Source organism: Battus philenor, unplaced genomic scaffold, assembly GCF_028537555.1.
Source record: "Battus philenor isolate CCGP_79_NKW_IND1 unplaced genomic scaffold, ilBatPhil1.0.hap1 SCAF_20, whole genome shotgun sequence".
Lineage (NCBI taxonomy): Eukaryota > Metazoa > Arthropoda > Insecta > Lepidoptera > Papilionidae > Battus > Battus philenor.
In genome coordinates this window covers 1,178,898-1,203,032 of record NW_027181683.1, presented here as the reverse complement: position 1 = coordinate 1,203,032, position 24,135 = coordinate 1,178,898, and the positions used below count along the sequence as shown (strand labels likewise).

The 24,135-nt window shown below is 36.9% G+C and overlaps 1 protein-coding gene across 2 annotated transcripts in view; it reads right to left on the bottom strand.

The window, feature by feature from the left end:
- Window positions 1–1,884: 1,884 nt before the first annotated feature.
- Window positions 1,885–24,135, bottom strand: part of ACC (acetyl-CoA carboxylase) — a 106,821-nt gene continuing 84,570 nt past the window's right edge. For both annotated transcript variants that reach the window (XM_068766012.1, XM_068766011.1), the window contains 23 exons: window positions 23,755–23,870; window positions 23,112–23,232; window positions 22,031–22,127; window positions 21,288–21,394; window positions 20,154–20,255; window positions 19,388–19,490; window positions 18,236–18,336; window positions 17,155–17,325; window positions 16,349–16,455; window positions 13,470–13,582; window positions 12,326–12,464; window positions 11,357–11,570; window positions 10,847–11,033; window positions 9,920–10,047; window positions 9,383–9,497; window positions 8,623–8,800; window positions 7,715–7,830; window positions 6,894–6,986; window positions 6,689–6,783; window positions 6,345–6,410; window positions 5,102–5,281; window positions 3,534–3,674; window positions 1,885–2,788 (listed from right to left, as the gene is read on the bottom strand). In XM_068766012.1, the coding sequence (XP_068622113.1) occupies window positions 2,723–2,788; window positions 3,534–3,674; window positions 5,102–5,281; window positions 6,345–6,410; window positions 6,689–6,783; window positions 6,894–6,986; window positions 7,715–7,830; window positions 8,623–8,800; window positions 9,383–9,497; window positions 9,920–10,047; window positions 10,847–11,033; window positions 11,357–11,570; window positions 12,326–12,464; window positions 13,470–13,582; window positions 16,349–16,455; window positions 17,155–17,325; window positions 18,236–18,336; window positions 19,388–19,490; window positions 20,154–20,255; window positions 21,288–21,394; window positions 22,031–22,127; window positions 23,112–23,232; window positions 23,755–23,870 (2,856 nt within the window). In that variant the 3' untranslated portion in view covers window positions 1,885–2,722. The remainder of the gene's footprint in view (window positions 2,789–3,533; window positions 3,675–5,101; window positions 5,282–6,344; window positions 6,411–6,688; window positions 6,784–6,893; window positions 6,987–7,714; window positions 7,831–8,622; window positions 8,801–9,382; window positions 9,498–9,919; window positions 10,048–10,846; window positions 11,034–11,356; window positions 11,571–12,325; window positions 12,465–13,469; window positions 13,583–16,348; window positions 16,456–17,154; window positions 17,326–18,235; window positions 18,337–19,387; window positions 19,491–20,153; window positions 20,256–21,287; window positions 21,395–22,030; window positions 22,128–23,111; window positions 23,233–23,754; window positions 23,871–24,135) is intronic.

The following is a 24,135-nucleotide window of genomic DNA, read 5'->3' as shown; positions in this document are numbered from 1 at the left end:
TTGTTTTTATGCCTGTAGCGTATCTCTGTTGCGAAACTAAGTGTCGAACTGCGATTGAATCCAAGACGATGCTCTTAGCTGTCTCAGGGGGCGCCCGTGTGCATTACACACCCTGCACTATAGGTTAAGCCGCCCCTGCATAGAAAATAACCAGAAATTGTTACAACTTATAACGATGAAGTAAATTAGTTTAAAATCGATTTCTTCATTGAAGATAATAAACTCACAATCGTTTAGACACAACTTTTTTCTATTATCACGTAACCGATCTTTAAATTATTCTACTTTGATAGAAAATTCCATACAACACACAGAAACAGTCCGAGTGTATTGTACGAATCAATTGATCTCCGGCAAACAAGGCATATCCATGTTAATATCCACGTTTCACATTTCACTAAAACCACTCTATTATCACTGGTTATTCCAACTAAAAATTAAAAAAACATTTATAATTCACAAACGCATAATACATACAGCCATTACATCACATTATCTTGACAGCTGTCACTGTGACATCTGTCAAGTGTTATCCGCCATTTTAGATACCATTACCCCAGTGTATATTGTTTTTTAAAAAAAACCGTAATAAACTCGTTTGACTTATTAAATGTATTAACTAATTAAATTATAAGATAAATAATAATAAATAAAGTATGAGCTGAAAGCGTATGTTTACCCGAACGGAACTTTCAGTTCCTTGAGTTGAGTCCAATTAGTTTTACTTCAGCGTTTCAATTTATTCTTTTTTCTTACACGTCAAAGTTTTTTTGACTCATTTCAAAGACATTTTATGAAATTGCTTCGAAATATCTTGTCGCATTCAAAGGTATATGAGCAGAATGAATGAGAGGGTAGACACAAATGTGAAGTTACAGAATTCAATGTTCGCGCCAGTTTATTCAAAACATACATGCGATACATATCCTGAGATAGGTCCGCCAATACCACAAACTGTAATGGAGACTACAGGTGTGTCAATTCCCATTGTAATGCTAATTATAATTGAAAGATATACATATTTATAAATATCGCAAATTGTAATACATGTAAAAAACTGAATACCATTAAATCAACTACAAAGTGAGGTTTAACAATGTGATATATCATTAAAAGAAACTGAATGCAGTCCACTTTCAATAGGTTATGTTAGTAATTAACACTTATGTTCACTAGTGGACATTCTATGGCTGAACTTATGATGATACAGTGATTGACCTGTATTTTTCAACCGTTTTATATGTCATGCCCCACATTAGCCTTTCTAAAATTAACACACGACGTGGGATTAAAGTTACAATTTTGAGACGGATATGTAAAGACGATATGAATTTATTTTGTACTATAAAATTTATATTTCAATTTATTTATTGCCTAACACTATTAATAAATAGAAAACAATTTTTTTGAAATTTGAATAATTATATCCGGAGATCTATCTGTTCTTATATATCTCGTGTGCGTCTTGTCAATAACACTCTCCCGTTTTACAGCTCATATACCTTAGACGATGACAAGTTTACACTGGTATTGATAGTCAGTTTTTAGCCCAGTTCAAATTTCTTCCCGATATAAAACACATACCGATGTTACATTTGGACTTCACAGAGTTTTAACATATAAATAGTCCTACCACTGTTTATTATATGACAAAAGTTTATTACATTTTAAATAAATGAATTATTAGTGTAAATAATGAGATTCTTTTTAAACATATACAAATCTGTACTTAATTTTGTATTAATTTAAGATAATGTTATATTAGATGGCCGGTGAAGCCTTGAGGTTCCAGAGTCCAATCATAAGTTAGATATGACCTTGTCTAGATGGTTGAACACAGGAGTCTTTAATTTGGTCTTATTCTATAAACGAGGCTTATGTCCAACAGTGACGTCAAACAACTTAAATGATCTTTCTAAAATACTTGTATATATATATAATATATATACAAGTAGTATCATGAATAAATGTTTGTCTGTATGTCCATTATACAATAGTAAACTATACATTTCATCATGTGATGATCTTTAGCAAAGTTGTTGTACATGAGCCTGCAATGGTACGACCAATTGTCGACAGATGGCGTCACTGTCATTGTACTGAATTTCATATCTCGCAGTGACAGTTCAATTGAATGAATTTGAATGAAATTTCAATTGAAAGAATGCAATTGAATGAAAACGAAAACAGCGAACGAATGATGACGTTTTGAGTTGATAGCGACATTTTAATTTATGTAAAAATTCAAATTTTTTTTTTTGTTAATTCAACATTAAGTCACTGGACACAGAAAATTTTAAAATAAAATCATTAAACTAATACAAAATTAAAATTGTATATTCGATATATGTTCTATCATTTGCTGAAAGCATTTTAAAGTGGGGCTAAAAACTGACTAATATATAAACAGATATCTGTTTTGTTTGTATAACAAAAAGAAACATAACACAAATATGACCAAGATTTTTTTAACGCTTTTCACCATGTATAAATAAACAGCGAAAGACATTAACTTAAGCCTTTCGCAGCAGAATTCACATCATATAAAATTCAATGTAAAACAATATTATCTTCGTACAATAGAAAGTATAGTATACCTTACTGCGATGAGATAAGGATTAGTTTTCAATGTTCGACGTAAAGAGGCCAATACGAGAGTTTGAACACAAGCGAGCGAACACAAGCGTGCACTTTGTCGGGACTCAAGCCCAGCACTGGGACCCTACTGTTCCATCTCCAACGCCGTAAGTTTCCTCACAAACTCTGCACGCTGTGATGGTGTGAGTTCCTGTAATAGAAGGAAATTTTGTAAAGTAAATTATTAACCCTTTGCACTCCAGGGCTCCTATATATAGGCAATGGAAACGATTTTAACATAAGAACAAAATCTAATTCTATGATTCTTCCTTTTTTATAGATCATAATAACAAAAAGAATTCAAAAAAAAATGCAATTTTTATTAAAATCGTGAAGAGTAGCTAGTACAGTACCCAGCGAAAAATATTCCACATCGACCTTTGGAAAGAGACAATCGGCTAAATTCGGCTTCGTAGAGCGTTATCTCTGTCGCACGAAATACAACGACTGACAAAACGCCACATAACTAGGGTGGGACAGAGATAGTGTTTGTTGATGTGTGTTATTATTAATTTAGAGAAAGGTACAAGCTATCTTTTATTCAAGTACTAACTTTTAGTACAACGCTGTTATTAAATTTAAGAAATACTTATGCAAACACTTTAAAGTTATCTTCGGAGTGTATATTTCTTTACACCGAACTTTCACTACCTTCCAAGTGGTATTTGCATATTACGATGGGTCAAGGCGATGGCAGATGATGGATGGCAGAGCATAAAAGGCGCCCATCCCAAAACATCTCCTAAGATAGCGAAACTTATGAACTCCTAGATCTTCAGCTTGGGCCACTACATACTACTTCCACTTGATTGGGACGCTCCAAGAATTGACAAGGATTAAGAACCTACCTATAAATGATTTAGTATAGATCCAGATGAAGAGTGGAGTAATCTTACCATGACGAGGGTGTTGCAAGCCTGCAGCACAGCATCCTGCTTGATGGCGCGCAGGTTGCGTTCCAGGACCGAGTCCTCGACTCCCGCCTGCGCCTCCAGCCAGCGGCACACCGCCTCGTTGTCGTGCTCCCACTGGTGCGACTGTGAAGGGTTGAATAGAAAAATGAACCTTATCATCTGCTTGGAGTGTACAATGCGTTTAAAATAAGAATAGGACGGGCTCTCGGCTAACTTCACTCATATAAGTACGGTCAGCATTAAATATATAAAATAAAAAAATAATAATCTAACACTTGAGTCGATCGCATCAATCACGAAAGATGACTGGAAGAAAGAAGTAAACCATGTAAAAAGGATTGAGAAAGACTACTTCGAAAGGGAATTACTTTAAGACGATGACAATGGCCCATTCAGTTTCATTATAAACATAGGTGACAGTAGTAGCAGCAGCAGTGATGATGACAACATGAGTGGAATTGAAGAGCTGAACGATTAAAATTAAAATACGTACATTCACTAAATAAAGACAGTTCAATGTGTTTCTGTGTTTACTTTAGTTTACCTACCTATGATTCGTTTTTAGACTATTTTTTTCTCTACCTATCAGATAAAAAAGTACGTGCTATTACAATATAAAACAAGCCAATATTTTTTAACGTTGCTTTTTTTGCACACTATGCCAAGTTCCCGTTGTGACGTCACAACATGGCGCTAGGCCGGTCCTATTCTTATTTTAATCGCATTGTAAAGGTCGTGCATGGGCACAGATTATTAATGACTTCAGCCGTCGGAGAAGGTGGAGGCTTTGACCTATCTTTAACAAAGCCTATCCATGGGCAGTTATACTGTGCCCATTGCTATATCCTGGCTACTGAATACTTTAGGGCCAGTGCAACTACTATTGACAAAGCACATCATTTGCAAAATTACGTAATGCATGCAAATTTATATGTAATAAAGATTTATATATTTATTTACATATAAAATAAAATTGCGGAGTATACTCTCTTCGACTAACAAACCTATATAAATAAAAATGTGTTTCGTCATTTTTAAACACAAAATGGCTAGACTGGATGAATACGATAATTTTTTTTTATTTATTTACGATAACGAACTAGATTACTTTGTGAAGAGGTAATAAGAAAAAAATTTTGAGGAAAATGTATTTTTTTTACAAACCACTAAGTATATTACTTCGACCGTTTTTATCTGTCAAACATTCAGCAATTTAGGATGTAAAGCAAACACTCAGAAATAAGTGTTATTTTTTTCTAAAGGACTGCAGTTGGCAATTAACTTTTGACAAGGAATATATATATATATATATATATATATATATATACACATACATACATAAATACATATAAAACTAGAACTTGTTCTTCTTAGCCTTATCGTCAACAATCCTCAATTATATAGGCAACCATAAAAGAGGTTTGTGGTATGAAAACTCACATTCTAAAAGGGAAAATTATCTTTTGCAAGCACATCACTCCTCCCGAAAAAAAACGATCTCAGGAGCCAGAAGAATCCTTAAACATTTGATATATTGTGGTTGTATGTACCTGGGTCTCTCCCTGGTCCTCGGTGAACCATCGTCGCAGAGTGGCAGCAGCTGCACCCTGGTCCATGTGTCCCGAGGGTCGCACGGCCGCCTGCACGCGGCGCTCCTGAGCGTTCTGCTGCAGCAGTCGCGCCAGCCGCCAGTACAGCAGGCGCCGTGACTCGCGCCACGGGATTATGTCCTGTCCACATACAAACATGTTTTCAATATTTATATTATATGTATTTATATAAACTATACAGATTATATAGGTAATGCAAACTGAAAAAAAATAGTATCTCTCCATGCCCATGTTTGGGATAAAGATTAAAAAAATTAATCTATATCCCACGAACCACGAGTGGAGTCAAAAATAAAATAATTAAAAATAAAAAAAAAGTTTCCTATCAACACAAGTCCTATGTTTCAATTTTAAATAAATTAATTTTATCTTTGTCTTTTCAATAACAAAATTTATAAGCCAAGTGCAATCCCTGAACGATCCTCTATGTACTTTAAGTGATGTATGTCTTATTCAGCTATGTTTCAATGTTAAATAAATTAATTTTATCTTTGTCTTTAAAATAACAAAATTTATAAGTCAGATGCAATTCCTGAACGATCCTCTATGTACTTTAAGTGATGTATGTCTTATTCAGCTATGTTTCAATGTTAAATAAATTAATTTTATCTTTGTCTTTAAAATAACAAAATTTATAAGTCAGATGCAATTCCTGAACGATCCTCTATGTACTTTAAGTGATGTATGTCTTATTCAGTCATGCAACACTCAATTACAATACACGCCATCTTTCTCACTCTATAAAACCCTTCCATAAACGAAGGTACAAAAGTAACTTATTTACTGCTAGACATCGCTTGCTAGCAAGTGTCTTAAAATACATAAATATTCCAAATCTACAGTTTTTACATTCAACTTTACGAAGTTCGAGAGAGCAGACCAGGCGTTTAGTTCTTAATCCTTTACACTTATCTAAGGGGACTCCCCCATAAATCTCGATTAGGGGATTTACCTACGATATTCTACCTGAATCGCATCAGGCTTTCCCATTATACGCCCTAGAGTGCTAAATAGCACTAGTAAATACTAAGATATATTAGAAATTTATGGTAGAGGCCTATGTTAAACGGTGAACGTCCTGTTGAGTGATGATGATGATGATTGATCAACTGTAGTAAAAATAAAAGAGAAACATAATATATATATATAAATATACATATTCATAGCAAGTCAGAGTACTTACAAATATACAGCCTTTCTCCAACATCCGTTCCGCCGTGTCGTGTAACTCCGCGAATTGCACTGCGATCTGTAAACACGCGAATTCTTAAGATTTTTTTGGGGAAGTTGACCACAAGTGGGGCTTGTGTCGATGGTAAGACATCACATATTGATGAGGTAGACAAATGTCAAAATACCTGTTCTTAAATATCTCGTGTGCGTCTATCAACAGCACCAATAAAGATCAATTTAATATTACAGTTCATCCGTAATAAGAAAGCAGTGTTTGAATGACCATTTAAAGTGCACTGCACTTGCTTATGTTATTATGATGCTTATTTATTTTGGACGTGTGGACACACTCACCTCGTGGTAGATGGGAGTCAACTCCTTCTCCCTCGCCTTCGCTGCCTTCTCCGCCGCCTGCAGCTCCGTCTCCAGTTCTCGGACTCTACTTTCCGCTGCAATTAAATAATAACTCTTTTTATCTTGCAAAATTAAATTAACAATCACAACAGCCTTTATTAAATCCTTAACAACCATGATGTTATCGGTACGTTTCAATACACACCTTGCTTCCCGGCGTCGGTCCTGACGAGCACATCGTCTATGGATCCCCTCCTATCCAAGCTCTTCGATATTTCTTTTACTTGATCTTTTATTTCTGCAATAATAACAGATAACAAATGTTTAATTGATTTCATTAAAAATTTAATAATACACGATTGCAAATAGGTAGCTTTAAAAGGGTGAATGTATGGTACACGCTATACAAAAATTAATTTTCCGTTTAATTTACTACATATTAAAATGAACAGTGGTAGTCCAGTAGTAAAGGACCTGGGTTCGATTCCCTGGATATAATCTTATATAATTCACACTTTGTACAGTAATTATACAGGATTGCCAAAGCTCACAAATAAGTTTCCGGAGGGTGGACACAGCATCCTCTGTGTACCATAATAACACACTGCTATCGTCAATCTGCCAGCCAATCGTAGCGATTATGGTATATCCCAAAAATTTTGGGAGAGGCATATGTCTATGCAGTTGGCGTCTACAGGATGAAACGACGACATATTAAAATTAATTATTGTTTACTATCTTACAAAATAATTTTATATATATATATATATGTATATATATATATATATATATATATTAGAGTATCACCTTACACAGGGTGATTGTAAATAAGTGTAAAAGCTTCAAAGATTTTTTTGCTGACATGAAGTATATATACCTGTAACCATCAGGTATATTACAATCGCTTGCACCAATAGGCATTCCGTGTCTTATGGTGGGGTAAGAGTTTGTATTTCATATAAGGAATTATGTATAAGTATTAGGTAAAATTAGATGTAAGGTTATGTGCCCATAAGCAGTACCCACCTGATATCCTGGCGCTCAGACGCAGCAGTTCCGGGTCCAACCGGTGCATGGTCTTCAGGATGTCACGCTGCTTGAACTTCACCTCCACGATACCTTCTGCCTCCAGTACACCCGCTCTGAGAACAAACAACATATTTAAATAACAAGCGGTGGAAGAAACTTCTATACTGCTTTTACCTATTAAGATCGTAGATGTGCGGAGGCTTTTATATATTAACAGACTACAGTTCTGACGAGGTAGTCGCGTGGTCCGTAGATTTGACACCATGCCTTGGTCTCAAAACGACATGGCGTTTGAAACTACCGGGCATTGTTTTGTAGGTGGCGACACTTACAATTGTCTAATTTTTGAGTTTGGTGAAATAATTGACCCATGCATATTTTAAGACCTGGACAAGGAATGGTGACATTTGACCCACTGAAATATAATAATTGTAAAGCAGTGGAGTTAAGGAAGACGGAGGAAGAGTGATCGTTTGTAAAAGAGGCAGAGGGAACTATCGTGAGGTAAAAGAAGACAGAGAAGGACCTCGTTTGTAAAGCGGCGAGAGAAGCTCGTTTGTAAGAGAGGTGAGTAGAAATCGTTTGTTAATAGTGAGTGGGTGAGCTCATTTGTAAAGGAGGGGAAGAGGAGAGCTCTTTTGTAAGAGAGAAGAGGAGGATGTTTGTAAAGCGGAGAATGGAGAAGTTCGTTTGTAAGAGGGGTGAGTAGAGATAGTTTGTTAATGGTGGGAGGGTGACCTCGTTTGCAAAGAAGGGGAATAGGAGAGCTCATTTGTAAAACAGGAGGCCCTCATTTGTAAAGCGGAGAGAGAAAAGCTCGTTAGTAAGATGGGCAGGTAGAGATCCTTTGTAAGTGATGATCGGGCGAGCTGGTTTGTAAAATGGGGGTGAGTGAGTGTCATCACCTGGCTTCTGGGTCGGCGTACATCTCCATGCGAAGCGAATTGACGCTGGGATCGATGACGGCCCAGGCTCCGCCCCGCACCTCGGCGCCTGGTGGTATGTACACCAGCACGGGGGCCGTAGCACCACGCAACGCGCGGACGATCTCCGCTCCGAACTTCAGGATCTGTTCGTACATGTCTGTAACCAAGACAACACAAATTTACTTCAACAATTACCCTTTACATTTGCATATTTTATCTAATCAATATTATTGTGGGAACTCCCTTATAACGTCTCTAAATAATCGTGTAATTTAAATTTTAAAATTATGGAAAGTGTCCTGAACTTGGATCAACTCAGGTAAATATCGATAACAAAACTTGTCTCACTTGATTTGTTTTTAATAATTCTATACTTATTATATTTACCGACTATCAAATTTTATGTGATGTACGATATGTCTCCTTTGATTTTATAACTGTTTATACATGTGTGTGCGTGTGCGCGTATGCGTGCGCGTGTTTGTGTGTGTGTGAGTGTGTGCGTATGCGTGCGTGCATGATTGTGTGTGAGTGAGTGCGTGCGTGTGCATGCGCGCGTGCGTGCGCGTGTGAGCGTGTGTGTGCGTGCGTGTGCGTGTATGTGTGTGTGTATTGTTTTGTATCGTGTTTATCTAGAATTTTATTACAGAATCTGTAATGAAATAAATAAAAAAAAGCTTAAGGACATTGGTTGATTGTTCTTGTGTGGCTTGCTTGTATGATTTATTGAAAAAAATACCTTTTTGTCCACCGCTGAAGCCTCGCCAGTTGGCGAATATGATGATGGGCAGGTTCTCCCGGGAGAAGTCGTTGATGGCCTGCGACGTCTTGTACGCGGAGTCAGGGAACCATACCTGGATGAAAAATGTATTATTTTTTTTAATTATTATAATATCACGTTGTTTTAGTAAAAGTTTTAAGATCTAAGAAATATATATTCAAAGTTCCAAGTAATTTTCTCTAGTCCGAGGTAAATGTTTTTTACGGCCCCCGGTATTGGGAGCCTCTCGTACCCCCATCTTTGTGAAGGGCAGGGTCGTTTTATTTCATTTAATTTTTTTTCACATTACATTTATTTGCGCGCTCTTCTCGCATTCTTCTTATAATCTTTCGCACTTCATCTTTCTTTCCACATTTCTTCTGATTTTCTCATTCACTCGATATCATTCATTCCTCACCTCATTCCTCAGTTTTACATTACTTTATTTTATTTTAAACATTTTGTTCAATTTGAGATCAATGTTGGGAGTGAAGAGTTGAAGGTTGCGACGGTTACCTGTCCAGCTTGCTGCACGGTCTTGGCCTCGGAGTCCAGGTTCGCGGGGTCGGCGGGCAGCGTGAACTCGACAGTCCGTGTCTCCACAGCGATCACGCCCACCGGTATACCGCCCAGGCGCGCTCGCCCTGACAACACACACCAATATTTATTTTTATACTAGCTGATCCCGCAAACGTTGTTTTGCAAAAAAAATAAAAGTTTTTAATTAACAAATAAAAAATAAGGGTTTGATCGTAGAGGGGTGAAAATTTAGAGTTGTATGTATATTTGTATGCTGTATCATAAAAAAATAACAACAAAAAATTTTGTATAAAAAAAGGATAAAAAATTAAGGGGTGGACCACCCTTATCACTTAGGGGTATGAAAAATAGATAGTAGCCGATTCTCAGACCTACTGAATACGCATGTAAAATTTGGTAAATATCGGTCAAGCCGTTTCAGAGGAGTTCAAGTTCGAACACCGTGACACGAGAATTTTATATATTAGATATACCTTTCAATACACATAGACTGACATTGGAATCGTAACATTGATTCTACTAAGAACTTGACAAGAAACTCCTAATTTTAAAAGTTTAACAGTTTCAACTCATTATGAATCTACCTGGCATATTTGTTTTTATTTAAATAATGTTTATAATGTGAGTAGTAAAACTCAATTATAATTGCTAATCGGCAAATTCATAAGATAACTACTATAGGCCTTATGAGAAGGTTCAGAGTGTCACTTTGAGGTCAGGATAACAGAAGTCAATGATGTAACTCGAAGAACTGCTTATCTGAAAGTGCAGAACACACATATCGCTCTTGTAACGGAGGTCCGTTGAAGCCTTAAAGGTTCTGGAGTAGCGACAACTAGCTATATTGAAGGTGGCGTCAATTAATATGATGATAAGTAAATTTGTATGAAAGTTTCTCCTCACCGGTGATGACGGTCTGTGCCCAAGGCCGCATGATCTCGTCGAATGAACCAGCGTCGAAGAAGCCTGGTCGCTGCGCGTCTCCCGTCAGCATGAGACGAGGGTCGTGGGCCGCGCGGGGTGGCACCCACTCGACCGGTCGCTCCACGGGGTCCACACACTTCATGATCGGGACCATGCTTAGCTTGTCCTGGATAATTAAACAGACACATGGAACATTTATGATAGATCAAAAATGCGAATTACGCAACTACCACCGTTAAATCACTCAACACGAGTTTCACCCCTCCACGGGGCATCTTCAGGAGTTATGTTACACTGATTAGTGCCAAGCACCGAGTAATTTACAACTTTAAACAAACAGACGCTTGCCAAATGTCCTACCTTATGCTTGGATATTTTAAATGACAATTTCACCTTACTTTTTTATTACAGTAGTAGTACTATACTATACATAGAGTAATATAGTAGTAGATAAGTAGTAGTAAAGTCTCTCTTCTTCTGTATTTTTACCTTGGGCACGTAAGAGAGCCAGCGTAGAGCAGTGCGAACAGCTTCCAGGTCTGTAGGCGCCACAGCGTGGGTGACCCCATTGTTGTGCATGACCTGCACACCGCCGAGCTGGTTGTTGCTGGCGTACACCGCACGTCCCAGCACCTTGTTCAGCGCCGCGTACCCCGTCAAAATTATATAAGAAGAGTCCACCTGGATCACGCGATGTCCCAACCTGGAACAGGTTCCCTACATTTTTAATATCACCACCACAAAGTGTGATTGATTTGACTAGATTCACCGCCTACAGTTTGTAGAAATTGTAACATCATGGAAAAACTATAGTATAAAGAAAAAGATTTCATAAAAAATGATTACATGGTCAAACCAAGTGAGTTTTTGATTGGTTTTTTGTGGGATTTCTAGGGCCGGTTGGTCTTGAGGTAGTAACAACACAAAGTCCGAAGTAGAAGTGTGTTCAATACCCAACGATAAATATTGCACGTCGACCTTTAGAAAGAGACAATCGGCTAATTTCGGCTTCGTAAAGCACTATCTCTGTCCCCTACTACCTACGTGACGTTTTGTCAGTCGTTGTATTTCGTGCGACAGAGATAACGCTCTACGAAACTGAAATTATCCGATTGTCTCTTTCTAAAGTTCGGTGTGCAATATTTACCGCCAGGTACTGTATATTCATTCGAGCTTCGCACATATTTGTAGCAATGTGTGAACAAATTTATTTCTGTGGAATTCCGCTTTTCGATCCGATTCTGACGATGACGTAATGTTGCTCTTGTAGACACTGTCCCAGCGCTGTATAGTAGGAGGAGGTAGAGGGAATGTCCCTTTAACAATAAAAATATGCAACTTCGGTAACAAGCAATACATGTATAACACTAGCTAGACAAAATATAGTACACATCTAAGATAAGAGCAATTGTAGTAAGTGATTCAGGAAAAGCCATAGACAAGCACAGAGTCTCTTACCTGACGACATAGGCGCCGATACCGATGGCGCGACAGGTGACAATGGAAATGGTGACAATGTCCTCGTAGGCCTGCGCCGTCTCGCCAGCGATCAGACCAGCATCCCTTAAACACTCCACTCCCAAACCCTCCTCCTTGCCTGGTAACAATTAATTAAAGTACTACGTAATTACCCTTTAAAAGTACTATTCCTTACTATGGTTGTCTGTAAGAGATTGCTTTGTGTGATAAGACCGCCCAATGTACTTTTCTGTATATTATTGTATCTGTATATTATGTATCTAATCGTGTACAATAAAGAATATTAAATAAAATAAAGTAATTAATATTTACAGTAGGTAGACCGACAAAATAGTCAAGACAAAAGTCTTATAAACCTGATGATCATGGAGTCAGCTGGTGGACACCCACTACAAGGTATCCTTACCTTGTAGTAGTGTCTCCTCCACCTCCCCTGATGATCGTGAGGATGACCGGTCTTACATTGGTCACACAAATCCAGTAACTTCTCGCGACAAATCATAAAACATTTCGGCACGTGAAATTTGCCGCTGCCATTTCAGATGTGCAATTCCGTCAGCTACGTCGGTGATGTTCCTATTATCATTTCTGATACAATATAGCAGCCAAGCTTCAAGCGCAACTCTCTGGGTGACCTTGAGCCATCTTATAAAGTCATCACCCACAACACACACTGGTTAAAAAACCTCGTTTTTAGGATTTGTGGTATTTTGGACATGATGACGATAAAATTTATTTACAACTCCTGCACGAGGAACGGGTCATTTTGCGCGAGTGATTTAAGGATGAAAAACCAAAAATTTAAAAAAAAAACCATATATCAAACAATAATAATTGAAATAACTTGGACTAATTAAAAAAAATTGTAAATTAATATTAAGATTCCATTATCTAGCAATTTTTTAAATATTATATATATAAAATAAATCTTTACAAGTTCCGTTCTACAATCTCTCTATTTCTCCCTTTTACGAAAGCTGCTACTGCTAAAGTAGAGAGAGAGTTTACCTTCAATAGTAAATCAGAACTTTTCACCGAACAGATAATATAACTTGACGTCAATAATAGATGTAATACATTGTAAGTTGAATAAATAATTTTTGATTTTGAACAAGAAACTAACCGATGATGTCTGTGATCTTGTACCGCGACTCTCCCTCGTCGTCGATCAGCTGCGTCTTCACGGAACCAAGTGGACCCAGACGCGAGAAAGCCTCCGGGGTCAGGTACAGGTACCTATTGATATATAAATTTAAATTGTAGTATTTGAAACTTACCTTTTGTATTATTTTTTTTTTTTGGTCGGACTATCACTGATACCTTTTTTCTTGTGGAAATTATATACAAATAATTATTAATTAATATACATGTAACGCCATCTATTGGAACATAGATTGTATAGTGTTCCTACCATCATTGTTATAAAGTAAAATGTATGTATGTTTCTGAACGTATAATAAAAAAGTTAGTTCTGTTAGAATCTCATAACCGGCGTTTTATTATATTTCTATCTCTCGTACCCCTAATTAGTTGGGATCGGGGTATTTGTTTACAAATAAGTTTTTCAGATTTTTCATCTTTATTCTTCACTGTCATACTTCTCAATTTATTTTATTCTTACGTTATTTCCATCACAATATCTTTCGTTTTGTTCTTTCATTCCTTCTTGCTTTCATCGCCTTCCTTTCATCATCTTGTTACTCTTAGGTGGCTAGGTACATTTCTTTTATTCTTTTTTTTATTACTTATCCAATTTTTTTATATCACAGTTTTCTTCTTTTATTTTGGTGTGACTTTTTTAATACAATGCTACTTTGTTCTTATTCTATTTTTAGTTTATTTTTCTTATTATTAATTGACTAGTTATTTATGCAGTTTATATTGTACCTACTCTTTCATTCCATCTTGCTTTCATCGCCTTCTTTCCATCATCTTGTTACTCTTAGGTGGCTAGGTACATTTCTTTTATTCTTTATTTTATTACTTATCCAATTTTTTTATATCACAGTTTTCTTCTTTTATTTTGGTGTGACTTTTTTAATACAATGCTACTTTGTTCTTATTCTATTTTTAGTTTATTTTTCTTATTATTAATTGACTAGTTATTTATGCAGTTTATATTGTACCTACTCTTTCATTCCATCTTGCTTTCATCGCCTTCTTTCCATCATCTTGTTACTCTTAGGTGGCTAGGTACATTTCTTTTATTCTTTATTTTATTACTTATCCAATTTTTTATATCACAGTTTTCTTTTTTTTGGGTGTGGCTTTTTTAATACAATACTACTTTGTTCTTATTCTATTTTTATTTTATTTTTCTTATTATTAATTGACTAGTTTTTTATGCAGTTTATATTGTACCTACTCTTTCATTCTTTCTTGCTTTCATCGCCTTCCTTCCATCATCTTATTACTCTTAGGTGGCTAAGTACATTTTTTTTATTCTTAATTTTATTATTTACATATTCTATTTTTTATGACAGTTTTCTTTGGGTTGCGCTTTCTTAATACATTACTACACTTTTCTAATTCTATTTTTCCTATTATTAATTGACTAGTTATTTTATGTGCAGTTTATTTTAGTACCTACTTATCTATACTGTTTTGTTTCTATTAACAGTGTCACTCGCCACCCTACGATCACTGATACCTTACTGGGTTTGAAGGAAACAGGGTGTTGAAAGCGTTTAGCTCAAACAACTTTTTAAATAACTCGGCACAAGAGCTCCCTTTCGTGGTTACATATATTACAATGAATTTGGAGGCTTCTATGTATAAATGTCGGCTGTCAGTCTTTTATTTCTAATCAACCATATATTCACCTTTGTTATCAACAACCTTTTGACATCTAGTATAATCAATGCCGGAGCGGTAACAAATCAATCGGTTTTTCTGTAAAATATGTCAACAGAAACAACATTACTTTCCGATCAATCTAATACGTACACTTTTTTTTTTGTTTTATGACCCCCGCTATTGGGGGCCTCTCGTACCCCTATTTATGGTGGGATAGGGACTTTATTAGCATTTAATTTATTCACTTCATTATTTTATTTTCATTCTCTTCTCTTGCATTCTTCACGTAATCTTTCATTCTGTTCTTTTATACCACAATTCTGCTTTCTTTCCCTTTTGCCCTGTTTTACCATTCTTTCATCCTCTTTTCATTTTACATTTTCTTAATTTCTAGTTTTGTTGTATCACATTTTTATCTTTATCACAGTTTAATATTATTTATTTTTACATATCTTTTTTGTTTTTGTTTGTTGATGCCTAACTTTTAGTTTTTTCTATTGCATATTGAATAATTCTTTTGCAATAACTGAGGAATTCTTTCATGGTTTCTTTTCCGCCTATCAGGGAGGGTATTGTCTCCTCCCTGATTTCAACGCCAGACCGGCACTCGAAGCCGTGCCGGAGTCGGCTGTCAGTCTTTGTGCCATGCCCCACTTTAGCCTTTATAAAATTTTTTCGCCCCCCTATGTAACATATATTTTATATATAAGCTAATGTTAAACTCGTGTCAAGTCCACTTCCGAATTGTTCCCCTTAACAATCAAAAAGCACCTATTTAGGGCGTGGGCCCCATGTTGGGAAACACTGCTCTATATTGAATATATATTGTCTGGACCACTTTGGATGATTCAAGGATAACCCTTTCGCATGCCAATGGTTCGACAGATGCACACCCAACAGTGCCAACCACTTTACGTCTACCGAGTAACGCGTTGGAGTTTGGATACACTGTATTTTTCGTTCGGGAACAAAACCTTGGAATTTTTTAATGCAAAGTTGTTGCCTTCAACTTGCCATCCAGATTAAAATGCAAAGTACTTTGAACTGTATTTTAAGAGATATTCAATAAGATATAACATGTGTCGTTTCCGGACATATCTGTCCTATATCAGATGGGCAGCTTAGTCAGATCTAGACTTGAGATATGTGCACAAAAGAAGAAGAGCCAATGTTATTTATTTGTATACATAACCATGGGGCACTCACTTGAAGCCTCGTTCCGGGCGCTCGGAGTCCAGCCAGGCCACGTTGAACTCTGACTTGACCTCCTCGGCGACGCCGATGCGCGCGCCGGAGTTCACGCTCACGTAGATCTGGAAGACGAGGTCACTTTAGACAAGTGATTTAGACTAACGGGAACATCGAGACCCGTGACTGACTTACGGGGTCATCGAGACCCGTGACTCAGATTTACGGGGCCATTGAGACTCGTGATTCAGACTTAGGGGGCCATTGAGACCCGTGATTCAAACTTACGGGGCCAATGAGACCCGTGATTAAGACTTACGGGGCCATCGAGTCCCGTGACTCAGACTTACGGGGCCATCGAGACCCGTGACTCAAACTTACGGGGCCATCGAGACCCGTGACTCAGACTTACGGGGCCATTGATACCCGTGATTCAGACTTACGGGGCCATTAAGACCCGTGATTCAAACTTACGGGTCCAATGAGACCCGTGATTCAGACTTACGGGGCCATTGAGACCCGTGACTCAGGTTTACGGGGTCATTGAGACCCGTGACTCAGATTTACGGGTTCATAGAGACCCGTGATTCAGACTTACGGGGCCATCGAGATCCGTGATTCAGATTTACGGGGCCATCGAAACCCGTAAGCTACCCAGCCTTAGATCTGAGTCGCTTACGGATGGACGGACTTTGTGTATTGTGTATTTCTATATACACAGTTTAACTTAAACTAAAACTATTCACAGTTTAAAAACTTTGTTGTATAGTTCCCTTTACAACTTGCAATCGTATCACCCTGTATAACTTATATGTCGTACTCACCCGCGGTATGTTGAGCGTGCGTGCGTAGTGGGAGGCGCGGTAGAACAGCCAGTCCTCCTGCGGGCCGAACGAGCCCATGTAGTGCGTGAGGTCGTTGGCGATCACCACCACGTCGCGACCGCGCGGGCACTCCGGCGTGAACAGGCTCAGCCGCCACGCCACCATCCCCACCTGCAACCGTACCACACCTCATCACATCTGATAAGCAGTGGTCACTTTTCGACATCCAATGGAAAATTGTTTATGAGCGGTGTGAATTACATAAGACTGTCCCGAGAATCGAATCCGCGACCTATAATCAGGAGTTTTAGACCTCTACCGATAATCAAATAATCACCTAAGCGAAATATTTCTCAATTAGGTTCTTTTTTTTAATAAGGCGCCTTCTACGGGTACCCCTAGTATCCCCTATCTATTGTGGGACAGGGACTTTGTTTTTAATATTTTTTCGCGTTCTTCTATTGTTCCTCCTATGATCTTTTATTCCTTTATTTTTTTTTCTGCAATTCTTCATTTTTTCCCGTTCATATCTATTTTTCTTTTTATTCGATACCATTCTTTCTTCTCCTCATACCTTAACTATTAACATTTCTTTGTTTTTATTCTATATCACATTTTTGATCTATTCTAGGTATACATTTTTATATGTATTATTTAATTTACTTGCCTATTTTTAATTTTAGCTCAACTCTTGTTACTTTTTATTACGTTTTCCGTAATCCTTCTCCACATTTTAGGGAACGTTGGCCTTGCTTAGCGACCCTTGTCTTTAATTAGCGAGGCCATAGAGTCTTGGCTAACCTTACTGCCTAACCGGCATTCGGAGTCGACCCGGAGTCCCCCGAATGCAGGACAGCAGGCTACCAGGTGGACCACGGTCTGATCTACGCCCTGTTCACAGAAGCACGAGAGATCCTCCTTGAGTTTAAACCCGTGCCCCGTGAAGAGCTGGACCAAATCCTTGTCCACCTCGATACTGAGGAGCACGCGATAGTCTGAGACTGCGTCCGGGAAGAATTTCCGCGTTGTTGATGCCGTCTCAATTAAGTTCGCAAGTTAAAACTTAAGAATTTCAACTTACAGTGTTCTGTCCGGGTAGCCTGGTGACTTCTACAACGTGTCGCTCTCCATCAGGCTCCACTACCAGCTCCACTGACGTCATCACATTGTCCGGGGGAGGACCTGGAGAGAAAAAAATCAAGTTTGAAGCACTAAATTTACTGATTAAACGAAGCAAAAAAAGTGCCAATAAATACATAAAACAATTTTTGGATGTTTTAACTAATTTATTACCAAGAAAATTTGGCATGAAAAACGTAAAATTGACAGCTAGGAGTACTTGAACCTTGAAGACCATAGTTGAAAACAAGACTTGAACAAATCACATCTCTAAACTAATATTTATCAAAATCATTATAAATTATGTCAATGTATAAAACTTGTTGCACATAGCATACATTCAAATTAGTAAAGACCTTAATATTCCTCATATACTACTACAGGACAGATGGAGACGTCACCAGGGCCTGGATGGAAGCCGAGCGAGAACCTATACATTTCCATGTGGTGCGGCCGTAAAATATTTCTACACCAATCAGTCCACTCTTAACATTTTTGAAAAATATCTCACTCTCTCTCTCTCTCTCTTTTCAGCCGATGGACGCCCACTGCAAGGCATAGGTCTCCCCCCAAAGATCGTCACGACGACGGGGAAGTCACTGGATGCAGGCACCTTAACTATGTAATTGGTCTATCTGGTGACCACTTAAGAGCCTATTTCTCTCAAAACCAATGTCCTGCAAATGGTACTAGTGTTCACGTTATATAGCTAGAAAATATTACAATCTCATAACTGTCGATGAAAGGTAGCAGTTCCATTTGGTCGGACCAAATCTGATAAGACTCTTAAATATCCGTTTAATCCGTTCCATGATGCCTTAAATAAGATCAAGTTCATAATGAAGACGAAGTTAACTCTTTATCTACGAAATCACCGTTACAATCAGGATATTCTTGCGAAGGGTACGATAATAGTAAAGCAGTGGAGTGGTAGAACGGTATAACGGTAGAATGGTAGAACGGTAAAATGGTATAATGGTATAATGGTATAATGGTAGAATGGTAGAACGGTAGAACGGTAGAACGGTAGAATGGTAGAACGGTAGAACAGTAGAATAGTAGAAAAGTCGAATGGTAGAATTATATTTCAATAATATAAATATAAAGTTCTAACCGTCGACACTGCCTTCCTCGATGCATTCCCGCCATCGTCGCTCAATGATCTGCCGGAACATGTCCGGAATGTCGTACACGTAGGTCGTGCCTTGGGATGTGGCCTGCGGACAACACATGTAATCACTTACGCATATAATTACTAAAGCACAAGTGTTTTTAAATAACAAAGTAATATATTTTTTATTAAGCATATTTTATAATGATTAATGTTTTAATTCAATTACATATAACTCGGATAGGATACGTATTAAGTATGCTAATTATATAACATCCCCCTACGGATATGTAGATCAGTATTTTTCAACCTTTTTCATCCTATGCCCTAGTTTAGCTTTGTGAAATTCTTACGCCCCCTATGTAACATCCATAAGGTTTATATTAAAGCGAAACGGTTACATTCATGTTTAGTCCACGTTCAAGTTGCCTCCCTTAACGATCAAATACCCCTCTGTGGGTTCCTAGATTGTAAACACAAGACAGACAACATTCAATTTCGAAATTCGTGATAAATTATTTCTCTCTTACAACTTGAAATTTAAATTTACCAATAAAACAAAGAATATTATATATATATATATATATATATATATATATATATATATATATATATATATATACATATATATATAGCATATATATATATATATATATCATACATAATGGTAACAATGGTGAGAGAAAATAATAGATATATAACGTCTTGTGAAATCGAAACTTTCTGATGGCTTTTGATGCTCAGCTATATAATTGATCCAGCTACTCACCAAAAACCTCTTCTGCTGCAGGTAGTCCTTGGTGACGTATGGGGTGGAGATGGGCAGCCCGTGCATCGGCCCCTGTCGCGCCCCGTACGATTGGAACATTATCTGAAACCGTCACATAGTTGTCAAAAGCTGTTGTGATATAGATATGTTACAATAATAAAAGTAGATAAAAATTAAAAGGCAGAAATTTTAAAAAATGCAAATAAACGAAATAGCTAAGAAATTATAAAGAAGTAGTCCGGGAGGAAATGATGACAGATAAGAGGCGATTTATAAATGGTAACGGAATGAAAGATTATGTAAGGGACAAAAAGAGGAGGGAGTGAGAAGACATTGAGAAGGACGAAAGAAGAGCGAAGAAATAGGAATTATAAATTATAAACAAGCAAAACTTGTAAAAAGTAGTCCGGGAAGAAATGGCGAAGGAAAAGAGGCGGTATATGAATGGTAATTGAAAAAAAAGAATGATTAGATGAATGAAAAAAAAGTAACGAGTGAGAAGAAATTAAGAAGGACGAAAGAAGAGCGAGGAAATAGACCCAAGACAAGGCAATTTATAAGAGACCCCAAAAACGGGGGCCATAAAAAAGCAGAGTATAAACACTTTAGAATAGATAATACGATGAATTCAATATATGCAAATATATATGTACGTCATCAAAGGGAAAGTTTAGTTTAGACTACCTATCTGCTAAGATACGTCAAGGTTTACAAATCTAATTGTATGCGCCAGTTTACTCAAAACATAATTTCTTTTACTATTTACAATCAGCCAAAAGGCTTTAATTGTGAGTGATTGGGTGTGGTGATCATGTTATGAGAAGGCTCCTTTTAACGATACTTATTTGAAAAAAAAAACAATAAGTACAAAGAATAAATAAATATGCTATGATATAAGAAGCATAGGTAATCAGAAATGTGGATGAGGGAAGTAAAGTGATAAAGAAAATAAGTACGCGAAGAATGAAAGATTTTGTGAAGAAAGAAAGGGAAAAGTATATGTGAGAAAAGAAAAGAGTAAGACAAAAAAAAATCTGAAAAATTATTGAAACCCGAAATGTAACGTCCATGCCCAGCAGGGAAACAAAAATAAAACTATATCTATTCTGCACATGACACAGTTTTCAAACTCACCACTCCAGTCCTGGGATCGGAGACCTCTTCATACGTGTATATATCCAGGGAGTATCCGGATCCGTTTGAGAGACACAGCCTTACGTTCTTCGTCGGCGCTCCGGGACCTGAATACAAATTATAATTTAGACTTACTGATTTGACAGAGGTGAAGATCAAATTGTAAACTAAAAAAAACAATTATTTTTTAATCAATCATACATCAACACATTAATTTGATATTGGTATGATGATAATTGACATACATGTATAAATATGTACACATGTATTTGTCTATTATGTGCTCTGAAAGCGGTTTATGAAAAAAAGTATATTAAAAATTATAAAACAACAATAATGCAGGCGTAGGTCGTGGGTTCGAATCCCGGGATGCAGAAGACTGCACAAGATATATATATATATATATATTGCCACTGATCACAAACAAGTTTCAAAAAGAGAGGCAGCTTTGTCCTGTGTACCACAATACCACTCTGTGATCGGCAACTCGCCTGCCAAGCGTGGCGATTATAGTGTATCCCCCCCCCCCATAGATATTTCTGTGGGAAACCTATGTCTTGCAGTGTTCGGGTAATGTGTGGAACGACTACAAGGAATACAACTATCTACAAAGTATCTACATTAAATTAGTAACCAATTTTCGATAAAATATGTTTTTAATTGTTTTTTTTTAACTGCTATAATCAGTGTATCAGAACAACAAGTGTATAAACTAAGAAATAAATATCTAAAACCAGGCTTACCCATTCTTAACGTGAAACGAATTTCAGCTTGCAGCACTCGAAGCTTCCACAGGCGTGGGCCGTACCTCATTACCATGCCCAACACTGACTCTTCGATCTAGAAAAAATAAAAAAAAATCAATTTCGTTTCTCCACTCGAGGAAGAATCAAAATTGATGGACCCCCCCTTCCTTTCCCCTTCGTGTGCTCTGGCGCCTAATTAAAGGCTGTACCGCCTCTAGAGTGCTAGCTTTCACATAGATAGTAGCGCTTCATAATAAGCACTGAAGGTTTTCATGAAGGCGATAAGATATAAAAAAACAATTAGAGGCTTTATTAAATACCTATATTTTTAAAAAAGACAAGAGACAGAAAGACAGACAAAAAGAAAAGAGACGGAGATAGTACATAAAATTTAAGAATTTGTGATCTAGATTCTTTGACCAGATAATACGAAATGTATCTTATACTTAACAAACTAAGGATACGTTTACATGGGGCCAAACCAACATCTGTCGTTAGCAACGAACACAGATATGATCTTTTTCTTTTTAATTGTATTTAAATGGTCGTAGAACATATGAATGTAATAGACCATATTACAGTCTATAGTAGGAATAATTGAACAGCGGTAACCTGATACGACACAGTGAATATATCTCTGGTAAACTCAAGAAAATTATTAAGCACATACTCTGCCAAAAGGCAGACTGAAATCAAATAATAAAATACAAAATCCAAAAAAAAGTCAAAGTATGTATATTCTCCATAGAGATATTTGGAAATAATATTTTGTAAGAATAAAGGCAAGTTCACACTTTGACATCACTTTTGCGCCACCTTATATTACCTGCATGCTTTAAATCGAACATTGAAAAATATTTATTACTGTACTATTAGCTGACAGTGAACCAGATACTTCATTTATTTTTGGTTTTTACTTTTAAAAAAATACTAAAATATTCACGTGTTACAGCATCTTAACAATTGCTAATGCCTTTTAAAATCATATATCAAGCGGTTAAAAGAATTCTATTATCTCGGTCTAGTAAACATTTTGATATTTTTGAACTTTTAAGTTAACCAGAAACCTTAGTCTTACCTTGGAAGGATCCATGATGACAGTTGGTCCAAAGTTAAGGAATATGTGGTTGCAGTCAGTCCTCTTGGCGAGCTGGTGGGAGAAAGCCACCTCCAGTTCGTCCATTGCTTCCAACAAAACCCTTTAACAAGACAATACTAATTTAATACGATTTAAAATCTATTATTATTAGTGACAACAACACTATGTTCACGGTGAATACAGTGAAGAAGCGATAGGAGAGAAACTAAGAAATTCTGTATCCTTAATGAAATAATTGATTGTTCCATATGGAACATAAATATGGAATACTTGTATCTGCCAACGTTACGTCACTAATTATATTATCATGAAGTTTCCCACACACGGAACAAAGTTATAGTCTTGTTTCACTTTAACTGTTAATCAAAGTCAACGAAACGGTTATTCTAACGACGATTGGGTTAGTAATTGGGCGGTTACTTGTTTAGGTTCAAGTGTGGCAGCTACTGATCCAAAATTAAAATTGCTAAACAGAGAACGCGTTATATATCTCAATGAGACTAGAGGGAGAAAGAAAGAACATATTGCAATTTTGCTGTTTCATTGAAACTAGATCTTTTCTCCAAACATGAACCTTATACCCATAACAATATGGTCTGTTATAACGGTGTAAATAATATACCTCTCTCCTTCATTCTGTAGGTATTCGAAACTGGCCTCCTTCGTGATGAGATCCTGGTGCCTGATGATGGAGCGAATGAAGAACCTGTAGTCTGTCACCTCCTGTCCTTTTTTGACCTGTTGAAGGCATTATTTTACATAACATTATATATATTTTATATATTATTCATATTTTACATCATTACATAAGTATATTACACTACGATAATAAGATTTTATACCAAATTAAATAAAATTTAAATTAAATACAGAGCAGTGGTAAGTCGAGGATGATCCCTGGGAGAGTCTTAAGTAATTAACACTTTATGCATTGATTATATGGGATTGCCACTTCTCACAAGTCTCCGAAAGATGGGCAGCAATGTTCTCTGCATACCATAAC